We start from the raw sequence: 15,181 nt of genomic DNA on the forward strand, positions 1-15,181 counted from the left end.
TTCAAAGGTGGAGAGGGAGGAATCTAATCAAGCGATTTGCATTTACAGTTTGTCAGCCAAAGTCCAGGCAGAGAGGAGAACAGCGTTAGCCATGGACACCACCATTGTGAGAGCCCCAGTAGCACTCCTGTCCTTGGCGCACAGGGGCTTTGAAATACTGGCTCACCCCGTACACAGAAAATAAGTTTGCTATCTACAAATTCAAAAGGGAAAAATGTTAATTGGAGGAGCTGCTCGTTAACCAGACGGGAGCCCAAAAACAATAGCGCAACATGTTTCAGTGATCAGATCTGCTCAAGGAAGGGAAATAAAGAGCTGCCTAATGAAGTCAATGGAAAGAATCCCATTGTCTACAGTGGACTTTGGATCAGACCTATATGCACTTATTTATACCAGTCCCAGGCTTTGCAAACAAAAACTGCATGGCTCGGTCATATCTTGTGTTATTGGGGAAACAAGATCCACACACACAGTGACCTGAATCCAAAAAGCCTCCCAGGCTCCCTGTTAAGAATAATGCACTGTCTCCTGCTGCCATGAAATCAATGGCTATTTGGTCACTGATTTCAGCAGGAGCAGAGCCAGACCCTAAACTTCTCTAGGAACTGAGAAGGGTCACCTTCAGAGCGATCTTGAAAGAACTTGGAAAACCGTAAACCCTCTGTGCAACAAGCCAATATTAACAAGGGACAATACTACCCCATCCACAGCTTCATGACCCCTTCCCAGTAAGTCAGACTTGCAGGTGTAAATGTGTTACTGGTTGATTAAACGTCACTCTGTTTATTTCAAGGCTGAACAAATAAGACACCTGTGTGCGTTCAGAACCCCACTGTGCTAGGCGTGGCACACACACAGTAGCAGGCAGCCTCTGTCGCAGAGAGCTTGTAATGAGAATAGGTGAAGCAAAGGAGATATTGTTATCCCTATTTTACAGCTGGGAAACCAAGGCAGGGGAAGATTAAATGGCAATTTCACAAGGGCAGTCTGTAGCAGAGCAGAGAATTGAACCCAGCTCTTGATTTATAGGCCAATGTATAACCCCAGCCTTACTCGCAGCTCTGGTGCAACAGAATGCACTGCTGCTAGGGGTGAAAAAATTAATATAATGCAAGACACACAAGTAAAAATACGCCCAGCAGGGACTTCATCTGTGGGGTTTCAGCCTGGGCTAGTTAAAAATAAATAAATAAATTTAAATACAACTCCTTTTGATGGCTGATTTTAGGAGAGTTAAACTCCTAGAAATGCTGATGTCACCATAAGTGTGTGTTGGAGGGAGGGAAAGTTGAGAATCCCACCCAGCCAGATCAGGAGGTCCCAGCTGAGCCAGTTTGGGCGAGGCAGTACTTACATGCTGGTGTACATCCGCTGGCCATTTTGCTGGTTCTGCAGGCGAGTTTTCGCCAAGTCAATGGGAAATACACAGGTGACTCCAATCAGCCCAGCTATCCCTCCATTGATCAGCTTGGCAGGTAAACTGCAAGGGGGGGGGAAGGGGAGAAGGAGAGAAAAAAAAAAAAAAAAAAAAAAGACAGATGCATTGGCAACAAGATATCAAAAGGGAAAGAGGAAGACAGAACCACGACCTTCAACAGGAGTGCTATGAGCTGAAATAAACCAAGCTTCCCACAAGCAAATGTTGCACTTGGCACTTTCCATCTAACACACAAAGTACTCTGCTGGGGGTATAATTAGTCTCATTTTACAGATGGGGAAACTGAGGCACAGAATCCAAGCTCAAAACACTGAATCAAGAGTGCCCAGGTCCCACACACAAGGCACGTTGCCATGCTCTAGCCACTAAGAAAGAATGAGGGGGATAGTTTAAGGCATTTTCAGCAGTCTTATTGTGACCACTTCCTGCAGTACAGTATTGGGATCCTTCCAGCTCCACAGGGGAAGGCTGGCTTTGTGGGTGAGGCCCAGAGTGGGATTTTGGAGATCTGGATTTGCTACCCTGCTCTGCTACATACTCCTTGTATGACCCTGGCCGAGTCATTTAATCTCTGACAGATGGGGAACTGAGGCACAACAGGAAGGATTATCATCCCCGCTTCCTACTCTTCGTCCCTCTTGTTTGTTTAGACTGTCTTGCCCCATACGTGTGTATGTGCAGCACCTAGAACAATGCGGCCCTGATCTCTGCTAAGGCCTCTAGATGCTACTGTAATACAAATAACAAACATTATACATAGCTCTGTCCGACGCTGCCCCCCTTGTGTGACCTCTTGTCGTAGACTTGGGGAAACCTAGTCATGAAATCTAGAACCCACCAGTAGATGGGAGGAGGTAGGACTAGAATCTGTGCCTTTCCTCTTTGCCTTCTCTGTGCACTGAGTGCTCATCACTTCTGTCCTCCAGCCCAGAAGGTCGAGCAAAGCTCCCATCTGGGTTTGGTTCTTGTTACTCCTGACCAACCAGCAGGTGGCACTGCTGAGCGATACAATACTCCCCACTGAGCTGTGGCTTCAGGGGGTTTGGGATTCATTCAGAAACCAGAAAGGGGCTGAGTGAGGTAAAGCCTTTGCCAGATAAGCAGAAACATGCCCCACTTTTCCAGACAGATGCCAGAAAATAAGCCATGGGCCCAGATTTGGGGAAATCCACCTGTTCTGGCCCAGGATTCAGTGAAATATTTGCCCAGGCCCACTAATAGAAACACTGGGAGTGAAAGTTACACCAGTTCAGGGTGCAAAGCTTTCTATAGTCACTCAAGAGCCAATGCCCTGCTAGACCAATGAGGTCAGTGTAGACTGACTCATTTAAAGGATCTGAGGTCTTTCTAATCCTGATGGTTAGTAATGAAGGTTTTACAACCGCAGAGGAAAGTTGGCATCAGACATGCACCTAACTAGTGGTTCATGACACCACAGCTGCTAACATCATGTGGAAAGACCAGTGCAAAGGAGCTTTGTTGGCAGGCTAGCCCTACATACTTTCAGAACCAGTAAGACATTTCAAACACTGCACCTGGACCTGTGATCAGAGAAGACTCTGTGCATGTGAGGAATTAAATTTCTGATATACACAACCGTCAGTGGAGCCACATAGACAGAGGTTAAGCTGAGTGCATGTGGATATGGAGGAGTGAGATTACACATAGCAAAGAAAACAGACAAAAGCAGGCTGTATTGTGCAGGGGGTCTGAGTTGAGCTTTTCCACCTCCCTTTTTTTTTTTTTTTCTTCTAAGCCGCTCTCCCTGCTACCTACATGCACCTCAGTTTTAAAGCCGATCTACCACCCTGCGTAGCGAGGGTCCAGCACTCTTTCAATTACTTGGAACATCTGACATTTAAAAACCTAATGAATCACTGATGTCAGAGACAGAGGATGCCTATGAGATCCTTCAAAGGCATTCCGCCCAGCAAAGGGCAAGATACAGACCCTTGAACAGAGGATAGATCAGCTATTAGACTGATGACTGATAAGCACTCCTGATCACAGCTAAACAGACTGAGAAACAGCTGATCCCAGGTGGCTGCCTCAGAGGCCTCTCCCTTCTGAAGAATAATGGACATTGCACACAGGATGCCAGCAGGCAGGGCCATCAGTGGTGCACTGCTTTGAACTGAGGAAGTGGCAGGGATAAGTTGCTGGAGTGAAGCAAGGGGAGCAGGAAGGCCTATTAACTCCTCCGCAGCTCAGAGGCATTCCAGAGGGCTCAATAATGGATGAAGACTGCCAGACAGAGACCAGGCTTCAGAAGCTGTCCAGCTACAGGTATTCTGGAAGGTCTGCCTCTCTGCTACAGGCCTGATGGAAACCCTCTGAGAGTAAGAAGGCCCAGGGCATGAAAGACCATATGTATTTATGTGTGTTGGGGGGACCTCATGGAAAAGGCCTCAGAGCAGCGTATAGAAGGAAGTAACCTTGGCTTTCTATACACGCACAGAGACTCTAACTTTTGCAAAGCTAAAATCCCAGGGAGGGATCCAGGGCTGGAAAGGTGCATGCGACAAGAGAGGTGTCCCAACAGGAAGAGTCAGACGCCTATATAAAATCCTAGGGCTGTGGTGAGGGGGGAAAAATAAGGGTTAGATGCCCTCGAGGCCCTGCCTCTCCTACCTTTCACCCCATAGATCAGACGGGTGAACCTGAACCATTTCTTGGCGCTTTTTGTACGGGACAATACAGTGCCATTCTGGAAGGGCACTCAACGTTGCAGAGCAGAGCTGCTCTCTTGGCGCCAGATTTTCAGCTGAACTTCAGCCCGCATTCTGCGTTTACATGTACTCTCCTATTGCCTCTACAATAAATCAGAGGTGCAAACAGAAAATCAATAGTTCGGCATTTTAACTCTCCCATTTGCAGAGTCACAAAGGAAACTGAACATCTTGCATCTACAATTTCCAACATGTGCACCCTCCGCCCGCCCCCCCACAAAAAATATATATATAATAAAATGCATCCACAAAGCAGAGGCCCCTTTAAAAGCTCTAGCACCCTGTTTCCAATAACTATATTAGCATCTTCTCAACACTAGTTCTCAGGGCCCTCACACATGACTCTTTCAGTAGGACCCACCCTGAGGGAATGAGGCTAGAGAAAATATAGTACCTTAGACAGGTCACCATTACAGGGCATAGCATTAGTGAAGCAAGGCCAAGACACCAGTGAAAGGAAAAAGAGGGAACATTTAAAGCCAGGTGAACTGAGCTCAGCTGATGCAAAGGACATTATTGCCTGGATCTGTTCATGCAGCTAATGCAGGATGGGAGCCTGACACCTAAATGTGATTTCAAAGCATCTGCTGGTAAATCACAATCCCGAGGAGAGTCAAGCTGGGAACTGGGACAGCCCCAATCCTAACTCTGGCAATCTGAAGCAATAAGGAGAAATTATCGCTAAGAAGAAACCAAGTGGGAGTGAGGAACCCAGCCCCATAGCTAGCATTGTATACAGTAGAATACTAGGCACGAGGCAGGACAACCTCACGCATTTCAGTGTGGACCCCAGCACCACCACACAAACATAAGAGGACAAACTAGAAGGCTTGGGCATGCTGACACATGCAGAGTGTGAGGCCATGTGCAATTTGCAAGTGACGGCTGTGAGAAGCTTCTCCCCACCCCTGTTATTTGAGGGCAGAAAAGCATTGCTCAATACACCTATTCAACTATTCCGGTTCCTCTGGGCTCATCACCTAGAAGAGGAGAACATGCACACAGACTCGCATGGTCAAAATAGTTCAAAAAAAGAACTAGATAAGTTCATGGAGGATAGGTCCATCAACGGCTATTAGCCAGAACAACGTCCCTAGCCTCTGTTTACCAGAGGCTGGGAATGGGCGACAGTAGATGGATCACTTGATTACTTATTCTGTTCATTCCCTCCGGGGCACCTGTCATTGGCCACTGTCGGCAGACAGGATACTGGGCTGGATGGACCTTTAGTCTGACCCAGTATGGCCGCTCTTATGTTAAATAATAATTCTCTAGCATCTCCGGGATGAGTCTCACAAAGCACTTTACACACACAAATGGATCTAGCTTCACAGCACCTATGTTAGGTGGGTATTATCCTCCAATTTACAGATGGGGAAACTGAGGCACAGCGAGGCAGGATGACCTGTGGTTAAGGCAGTGGAACTAAGGTGATCCAGGTTCAATTCCCAGCTCTGCCACAGATTTTCCTGTGTGATCTTGAGCAAGTCACTCAACATTTCTTTGACTTAGTTCCCAGTCTGTAAAATAGTGATACTACTACTACTACTACTACTAACTTCCTCCCACCCTCTCTCGGTCTTGTCTACTTAGGCTGTAAACTCTTCTGGGCAGGTACCATCTCTTACCGTGTGTATGCACAGCCCTTACTGCCTTCGGGAACTCTAAGTGCTACTGTAATATAAACAGAGATTAAATAATTGCACAAGTTTATACAGCAAGTGGATCACAGACGTGGGAACAGACTCGTCACCCCCTAGGGATTAAAATACAGGATTGGGATATGGGAGAGTTGGGAGAAGTTCCTCATCGTTCTGTGCTCCATGTGCCAGCACTGCCACGGACAGAGCGGTGGGCTGAGAAGACGTGCTGGGTGACAGCATGCAGAGGAGTATTCCACTCTGCCACAGAATTCCAGTGTCCTGCATAGCCACCTCCAGCCTGGTCAGCTGGAGCCAAGGCTGAAGTCCGCAGCTGCTGACATGTGATTCACTCCATTGGGGCTCTCAGGCACGTACAGCCATGTGGCCTAGCAGAGATTAATCTCGGCTTGCAATTCAGACTAAGGAAAGAATACACACAAACACTGTAGAGCTCCTGAAATCAGTTAATGGACGAGACACACTGCTCGGGGTTAAACAAGCAATGATGTTTTCTTGCTGCTGTCTGCTCCGCCTGGGACTCTTCCATCAGCTGTCTATGCCTTGCAGAAAAATAGCCCAATCCTGACAAGTCCCAGTAAGGGCACCATCAAACACAACCAAATCAAGATAACACCATTCTCTGACCCAGGCTAGCCCTCCCACTCTGTTCAAAGGTGCTCTTGGGAGACAATGCAGGTCTTGGGAGGTCAGGTGTTAGCAAAGGGGCACTGACAATGGGACTACAGTGAAGTTCTGGAGCCAGACAACAGTCACCTTTCTTCAGGAAAAGCTTTATGAACAGCAAGTGTAAACCCCGCACACACTAACAGAAAGCTACACTCACCCTTGGGACCATGCTGGGCCAGCCATCATGGTTTCTGGAAGGCCAACAGCATGATCCACAACAATCAGAAGCATATTCCAGATTTACCCGCCTAAAGGACACAAATATAGCTCTGGGACAAGCCAGGAGCAAAGTCTGCAAGCTGCCTGCTGTGTCCTCACATCATCTAGTTGTTTTAAACCTGGTAGCATCAGTGCTTGGATACCAAGGAGCCTACGGTTAGATGGCCAGACTAGGCTTTAGGAAGAGAAAGCTAGGTCACTGCTGTGTATTGTTCCAAAATGGAAAGTGCCAGATCCTCAGCTGGTGCCTGTCAGCATAGCTCCTTTGACATTAGTGTATTGAAGTCAGAATGACCCCGATTGAAACCAGCAGAGGAACTGGCCTTCGAAAGGAGAGGGGAGCTAAAAAGGAGGAATGAATTGGGGGCTGGCGGGTGGACAGATAAAACAGGAAGTGGGGGGTGTAGGGCAGGATGAAAGGAAAAGACAATAGAAGGACACAAGAAAGGAGAAAAGGAGAGAGGGGAGTTGTGCCACCAAGCACTCCTGTATTCACACACTATAAACTGCTGTGATAATCTTTGTACAAAATATGCCTTGTGAGGTATCAGTTGAAAACTAACAACTCGCTGATCATATAATATTGAGTGATGTATGTACGTGATGTGTACTAAGAGTTATGACTATATGCTGCAATAATGACTGAATGTGTGTAAACCAGGTATGGCAGAGGGAACAAAGGAATGTATATTTACCTCAGTTGACACATACGCAGTAAACAGGACCATCAAGGCAGCAGGGGGAGGAAATGGCAGGAAACCGAACAATTTGCATTTGAGCTAATAAGTGGGGGGGGGGGGGGGGGAGAGAGAAAAAGCATGGAGCTTCCTTCACCACCAGACAGCTTGAATAAACTTTACTTTGGAGAGAACCTTCAGAAGAATCCATTGCCAAGGTTTACTGGTCTATAAAGACAGGGGGGCTGAACCTCAAGTGATAAGCAACTGAATCAACGGATTGCACTTTTATACTACAGTAATATTGTATGCCTAGAGTTAGGTCTGTTCTGATAGTGAATGACAGACACACTGGTGATTACGAGCATTCTGAGAAGTATGTACTAACACTACATGAGGAAATATGGATACCTAACGATACTATGTTTTAGAGACTGTCCAAACAAAGGAAGAAGTGGGTTCCCTCCTAGGCAGGAGGGAACACCACAGCTATTACCTGTCTCCTATGTAAATCAAGCATGGTGGAATCAAAACAATGGAAGTTCTATTTACATAGAGGGGGTGGGAAGGCCACAGGAAGGGAAGAACAGCATAAGGTCAGCCTGCCTCATGAAAAAGTCACTGAACTCTGGAAGAGATAAGCAGAGAGACGGAAGCCATCTTTGGCTTCATCACTAGACAGACAAGGAAGCAGAGCTCTGGCACGCTGAGATAGATGGGTCCTTCAGCCAAGGCTGGGTCCAAGTCTCTGGAAAATGATTGAAGGTAGACACCATCTTGAACAAAGCCTGTATCTTGGTAAATTACATTTTTGACGTGTTTTCACTTTTATTTGCATGTAACCATTTCTAAATTTTATTCCTTTTACTTGGCATCACTTCATCTAGGTTTCATAGTTAATAAATTTGTTTATATTTTTACTATCAACCAGCTCAGTGCTGTGTTCTAAGGGAATGGTGTATTTACCCCAGTTAAATTAATAAGCTGTGATGTACTTGTGTGTCTTCCTCTGACCTGTCCAGGAGAGGACATGGTTTGGGGAAAATTTGGGATGAAGGAGTGTGTTGGGGTCACCCTACAAGCAGTAATTTTAGGTTGCATTAAGAGAGGCATAGCATGCAAGTCACGGGAGGTGAAGGTACTGCTCTACTCGGTGCTGGTTAGGCCTCAGCTGGAGCACAGTGTCCAATTTTGGTCACCAATTGATAGAAAGGATGTAGAGAAACTGGAAAAAATCCAGAGGCGAGCGACAAAGATGATCAAAGGGATGAAAGGCAAGCTATGAGCAAAGGCGGAAGGAACTGGGTATGTTTATTTTGGAAAAAGATTGGGGGGGGGGAAGGAAAATATGACAGCAGTCTTCAGATATGTGAAAAAAAAAAAAAAAAAAAAAAAAAAGACGGAGAAAAGTTGTTTTCTCTTGCCATGGAAGGCAGGAGAAGAGGCAATGGGTTCAAACTACTGCATAGCAGATTTAGATTAAATCTCAGAAAAAACTTCCTAACTGTAAGAACAGCAGGGCAATGGAACAGACGCCTCCACCAGTGAAGGAGCTTCCGCAACCTCCGGTTTTCAAAAGGAGGCTGGACAGCCATCTGTCTTGGATGGTTTAGACACAACAAATCCTGCACCTTGGCAGGGGATTACACTAGATGACCCTTGAGGCCCCATCTAACCCTGTGGTTCTAGGAACCAAGGCTGGTGGAAGCCAGAGTGGGACCGTGGGGCTGTAGACAGGCTACGTGGGTTAGAGCTGCTGAACCAGGGGTATCTAGCACACAGACACTCAGGGCGTGACCTGCATGCTTTTAGGCTTGTTGAGAGCATCCCAGGTTGGGAGCTACAGCAGCAAAGCATTGTGAGGCACCCAAGGTTGCAGGGAAAGTGGTGACACAGCCCCTCACTGGTCTGGATTGCACCCTGAACCCTGACACCGGAGTGGGGAAAAAGAGAGGGTCACAGATTTTAGAGGCCGGAAGGGATCATCAGATCATCTAGTCTAACCTCTTGTACATCGGGTGAGATTCTCTGGCCCAACAGTTACTCCTAACAAAAGGAACAGCAAAACTTTTTACCTGATCTGTTTATCAGCCATTTAATTCAGACGTGATCCTGTTAAAAATCGATTTGCTCCTCCTGAATGTCCCTTAACTTCTTTTTATCCCCCTCAGTCCTGGCGAGTGGTTCTCCTGAGAAGGGCGAGAGAGAAACACCAAGATTGAGAACAGGACTTTACATTCCCCCAAAAACCCAAACCTTAGTAGGCAGAATACACAGGCTCCCTCCCCCACCCCACTCAGGGACTGCCCAGTCTGTACTTGGCACCTAGCCAATGCCTCACGCGCACACAGCACAACACGCTCCAACGACAGACTGAGTGAGTGCCTGCATCCATGCCCCTAAACCTGACCCCGATCCCAGAGACTCCTGCGAGCAGTTCCCAGACACGGATTATTCAGAGAGGAAGGAGGGTTAGTCATATCATTTCACTCTTATTTTTAAAAGAGGCAAATTTTACAAATGACTTTCCCTCTGCCACGCACTGCAAGGCTGTGAAATCATCACACCCACCCACCCCATGGTCTCTAGCTGGCTGCCAAGAGCACCATGCTCCAGCGCATGAGGGAGGAAGGATGGCAGCCAGACGCTGCAAGCGCCCTGCAGGGCTTAAAGGGACAGCAGCCTGTTTTGCAGCTGTCTGCTCTTGGGAGCAGGTGGAGGGGGGGGGGGGGGTGTCAAACTTCTACACCATCTGGTCTCACAGGGAGGAGCCGGTTCTCTCTATTACGCTGCCCCACAGAGTTACCAGGGAGCTGCTGGAACCCAGCCCATGAAGGAACTCAACCCCCAAAAGGTGGACATTTTGAATATTCAGCATTTAGATTCCTTTAATATTTGTCATTTCTTGCCACCTACTCCTCATCCCTGAAAGCAGCTGGTCCCCAGCTCCCATCTGGTAATGCAGTGCTGCTCATTGGCAGCTTCCTTGTCAGTTACCTGGGGAGTAGCAACCCATAGGCTGGAAATAAACTGTTTGTCTTCTGGCTTGGCAATGAAATGTGCCACTGGGTTACCCATGAGAGAGTGTGTACACACACACACACACACACACACACACACACACACCTTTAAAGCAGTGGTTCTCAACCAGGGTACACCTTGGGGGTATGCAGAGGTCTTTCGGGGGTACATCAACTCATCTAGATATTTGCTTAGTTTTACAACTGGCTACAGAAAAAGCACTACTGAAGTCAGTGCAAACTAAAATTTCATACAAACGACTTGTTTATACTGCTCTATATACAATTCACTGAAATGTAAGTACAATATTTATATTCAATTGATTTATAATTATGTGGTAAAAATGAGAGAGTAAGCAATTTTTCATAATAGGGTGCTGACATGTTTGTATTTGTGTGTCTGATTTTGTAAGCAAGTCATTTTTAAGTGAGGTGAAATTGGGGGTACGCAAGACATCAGACTTCTGACAGGGGTACAGTAGTCTGGAAAGGTTGAGAGCCATTGCTTTAAAGGCTAACACTGCATTGTCATTGCAGGGTACAATTTCATGACTCTTCGTGTTTGCGACAAGGAGAAATTCCTAGAGCTACATGAAGGCGGCTACACTGCAGGCAGGCCCTGCATAAGATTCCGCACACAGACACTGCTTTGCTGGCGCACCTCAGTCTTGACCTACGATCCCCACTTTCTTCACGATAGTCCAGCTGGGGGTCTCTCTCGGGCAGAGACTTCAAGCTTCAATGACAGGCTTGGTGGTATCTTCACAGCCATCCACCATTAGGCTGAGCCTTCAAATCCATTTGCACTTGAATTCCAGGACTCATTTGAAGCCATGAGAGGCCAGTGTACTAACCCACTGGGGAATGGAGCTCTTTCTAATATACTCTGCTCTGACTTCATTCACCTGCATGTCTTCTGGGTTTCTTTTCAGACAGCCAGTCTTCGTCATTCACTAGTTTTGAAAAGTGAGAATATACTAAAATCCCTATAAACTAAGGCCTTGACTACACACAAAACTTGTAGCATTTAGTTAAAATGGTTTCAATCTCCTGTGTGGACACCTTTTCATTTACTTTAGCTTAAAGTTACCTGAGAAGCAGTTTAAGAGACACAAATCACTCTTAAACTAAAGTAAGAGTGTATACACACAAAGGGGTTTGCACCAGTTGAGCTTCACACCTTTTGTTAAACTGGTACGCCTCCATGTAAGCAAACCCTAAACCATGAAAACTCACTGGTAACAACTACAATAAATAGGGTGTTCCCTTATATGGATAGAAGAGGTCTGGCCAATTCCAAACAGTCCTCATACAGCTCTGTTGCTATCACAGAGGCATTAAGTTCACAAGATGTTTTTCACAATAGGGCTTTTGCCCAGAATACATGGTCACACCACTGCTGCGTACTAGTCAGCTGTTGCCCTCCATTCCAGAGGCAGCTGCATTTCAGATATACTACATATTTTGTATAATAGTTCAACACACAAAACACTGTAATTTTAAATATTTACATTTTAATCGGTCGAGAGGAAAAATTGATGCTCAAGAGACAGTTGACCATGTAACTTCTTGATCTCCCAAGACAGTGGGAATGGTACAGAGCAAAGATGGTTTTGTAGCCAAGGCACTAGACTAGAAATCAGAAAACCTGGGTTCAGCTCCCAGCTCTGCTATATGTGTCGTGTCTGTCTGTTCGTTCTTCAGGGCAGGTACAGTCTCTTTACGTGTGTGTCCAGCACCTAGCACAGGGGAGCCCTGCACCTCCAGAACTACAGGGCGCATTAGGGAAGACTAACCACACCTGGAGGTTGAGCCTTAAACCATGACAGAAGGCAGGCTTATCCCAGCTTTGTTTGGAAAGGGCTTCAGTTGATGCCCATTTGCAAAGCAGCCCCAATTGCCAATTTAAACTCCACCAGTGCACTTTGCTGTATTCTCCAGAATCCCATCATTCATTTTAAGGTATGAAATAAAGTTCCATGCCCCTTGGTTGGGAAGATCCGAGCGCTGTGCCAGATTCCAGTTCCTCTAACAGCCGGATGCTATCTAGCTCCATCCAGGGAGCGAGGGGGGAGTTCAGGCTAGGAAAAAGTGAGAGGATCCCATCCCTGGGAAATTCCGCAGGAGGTTAAAACACTTAACAGGGAAACAGAGGAATAAGACAGAGAACTAAGAAAAATCTGTGTAAAGCACAGGGCTCTTCATAACCAACGACACAAAACAATTAAGTGAAGCTTCTGAAGCAGAGCAAGTGCCCAGACTCACTCCTGGGGCATATTTCAGAGATCCAGACTCCTGGATTCATTCTCACCTTCATAGTCAGGACTCATCTACACTTGGAACGCTACACTGCCACTGTAGTGTTCCCAGTGTAGACACTACTGACACTGATGGGAGGGCTTCTCCCATCAGCGAAAGTAATCTGTCTCCCTGAGAGGCAGGAGCTATGTCAACAGAAGAATGTCAACGGATGTGGCCTAGCATGGTCTACATGGGGATTTACATCAGCTTAATTGCGTGGCTCAGGGGTATGGATTTTTCACACCCTAAGCGATTTAGCTTGGTCAAGCTAATTTTCTGGTATAGACCAGCCCTAAATCCCTGCCCTGCAGCTGGATTGTGTCTGCAGCAAGACAGATGGTGCCAAGGAAAGTTTCCCTGAAAACCACCACATGGTCACTCCAAAATGCTACAGGCCAGCCATGTGAGTCACACCACTGCTGAGACCACTTTCCTGCAGCCCAGGTAACAAAGGGGTTCTGCAAAGGACTGGATGTAAGCATGGATAGGAAACTAGAAAAATCCAAGAACTCTCTAACCTGTAACACCAGAGAAAGAGTGGGGGGAGACCCTCTCTCTTGCCCCTCAAATGGGAGAGAGAGGAGTATACCATTCAGCAAGCAGAAGGGTTTTCTATGGGGTCCTTCCTTTAAGCAGGACTAGCCAATGAGCCCTAAACAGCGGCAGTTCCTAAACCTTACAAGCCATGCCTTATTAAGTAGGAAGAACCGCACATAGGATGAATTATAGGGTGTTAATTTTCACCTAGCGTGTTGTTAATGCAGCCAGGCATGGATTAATGCTCCATTATTCACGCACCGGGATCTCCCTTTTATGTTTATTAACATGATTGAGCAGATTAGTCTTAGCATGACACACACATCCTTCATTATTTGAGGAAGCTCTAGAGTTCTAGTCAGACAATCCTAGGGAAGGACCGTGGGACACAGTACATTAACGGCACTCGTTAAGGGCATATATGCTGCATTACAGCCACTGCCGCAGATTATAGACAATCGCACTGTTTCATCTGCCTATTTTATAAATGCCTGTATATGATTAACGCAATAGTCCATGTAAACTATGCTGGGCCCAATACTAGTCTACATTCATGGTTCTCAATCTTTTCCAAACCAGAACCATCTCAGGACAGCAGCCCCATTTTACCAGACCCCCTTTCCATCCAGCCAGCCCGCTCCAGCCCCATTTAGCAATCTGGGGAGGGCAAGTGTTCATGATAACCCACGCTCAGATGCTAGGACATGGGTACACATTTCTGGAGTGCTGGGGTCCCTAGTGAATGCTTTTGCAGCTGTAGCTCATTCTGTTCCCACAAACTTCCCAACAGCCCTGAGCCACCCTGGTTCGTTGACCACTGGCGTAGCTGCATCAGGGCAAACTCCCAGCATACACCTGGTTTATACTGGCTTCAAACCAGAATAAACTGAACTCTGACATGTTGCAGCGCATCGGTGTAAATCATGTCTACATAAGGGATTTGCCCTGGTTTGAAGCTGCACCTCAGGATAAAGTCCTAGTGTAGCCAAGGGTCACATTCCAAAAATCAAATTATCCCTTCCCCCGCCTTCTCTCTCTCACACACATACACTTTCTGCAGTCATTCCCACTAATTCCAGTCCTGCCTGTGAGGGATCACAGCTGTCCAGTGCACTGTCCTCCTTCCCTCCCAAGGAAATACCCTGCTGCTTAATGCCAAGAACAGAACTCTGACCCAATGTACCGAAATCCCCAGGGGAACTGGAGCTTGTGAACCCAGTATCCTGTGCTGGCTGCACTGGATCAGATCACCGCTCTGCATTACAGCTACAAACGGCTCCCTTTGCATTTCTTAGTGAGAGGGAGTTACACACCAAACCAATTAACAAACGGAAAAGAAAAGAAAAGACTCCAACCTCCCTCTGCCGCCCACCCTCCCGTCCAGGGGACCTCTCTAGCAAGTCTGTGCCTCACCTTTAACCTACTTTTCCAACACCTAGTTCCCCCAAACAGCCCCACAGAGATGGAACCACCACACCCGGCTACATCAGGTAGCACCACAACGCAAACCCAGTCAGTTTCAAATGCCACTGTGGCCCCCTCATGCAGTCTGCAAGGAGGAAATAGTCACAGAAGATAAATTAATATATTCCTCTCATACGATCTCTCTCCCTCCACATGCACGGATCTCTGATGTACTGTCCACAACTGAATTCCCCTTGCATAAAATTTTACCCTTTCAAGCTGGTAAGCAGTTTTCTTCAGGGACTGCAACCTTAGTACCTCCGACTCCTTTGGTGCAAGTGTATACCTGTGCACCTGGCTGGCTATTAACCTTTGTTTCCCTTCACCTTATCACATGAAGGAAAGTGCTTTATCACTGAATCACAGTCCACTCTGTGTGCGCAAATGCTCTTTGTGCAAACAGACCACTATGTGGAGAGAGGCAAGGGGGAGGAACAGGAATGGCAGGAGTTTGCTGGGACCCTCA

General features: G+C 46.8%; 1 protein-coding gene across 1 annotated transcript in view; it reads right to left on the reverse strand.

The window, feature by feature from the left end:
• The window catches only part of SLC25A22 (solute carrier family 25 member 22), a 99,006-nt gene that overhangs the window by 43,633 nt on the left and 40,192 nt on the right, over positions 1 to 15,181 (reverse strand). Inside the window, 2 exon segments of the mRNA XM_042862126.2 lie at positions 1,355 to 1,480; positions 9,469 to 9,582. Of these exon segments, the coding sequence (XP_042718060.2) occupies positions 1,355 to 1,480; positions 9,469 to 9,488 (146 nt within the window). The 5' untranslated portion in view covers positions 9,489 to 9,582.

This window comes from Chrysemys picta, chromosome 4 (genome assembly GCF_011386835.1).
Source record: "Chrysemys picta bellii isolate R12L10 chromosome 4, ASM1138683v2, whole genome shotgun sequence".
Classification (NCBI taxonomy): Eukaryota; Metazoa; Chordata; order Testudines; family Emydidae; genus Chrysemys; species Chrysemys picta.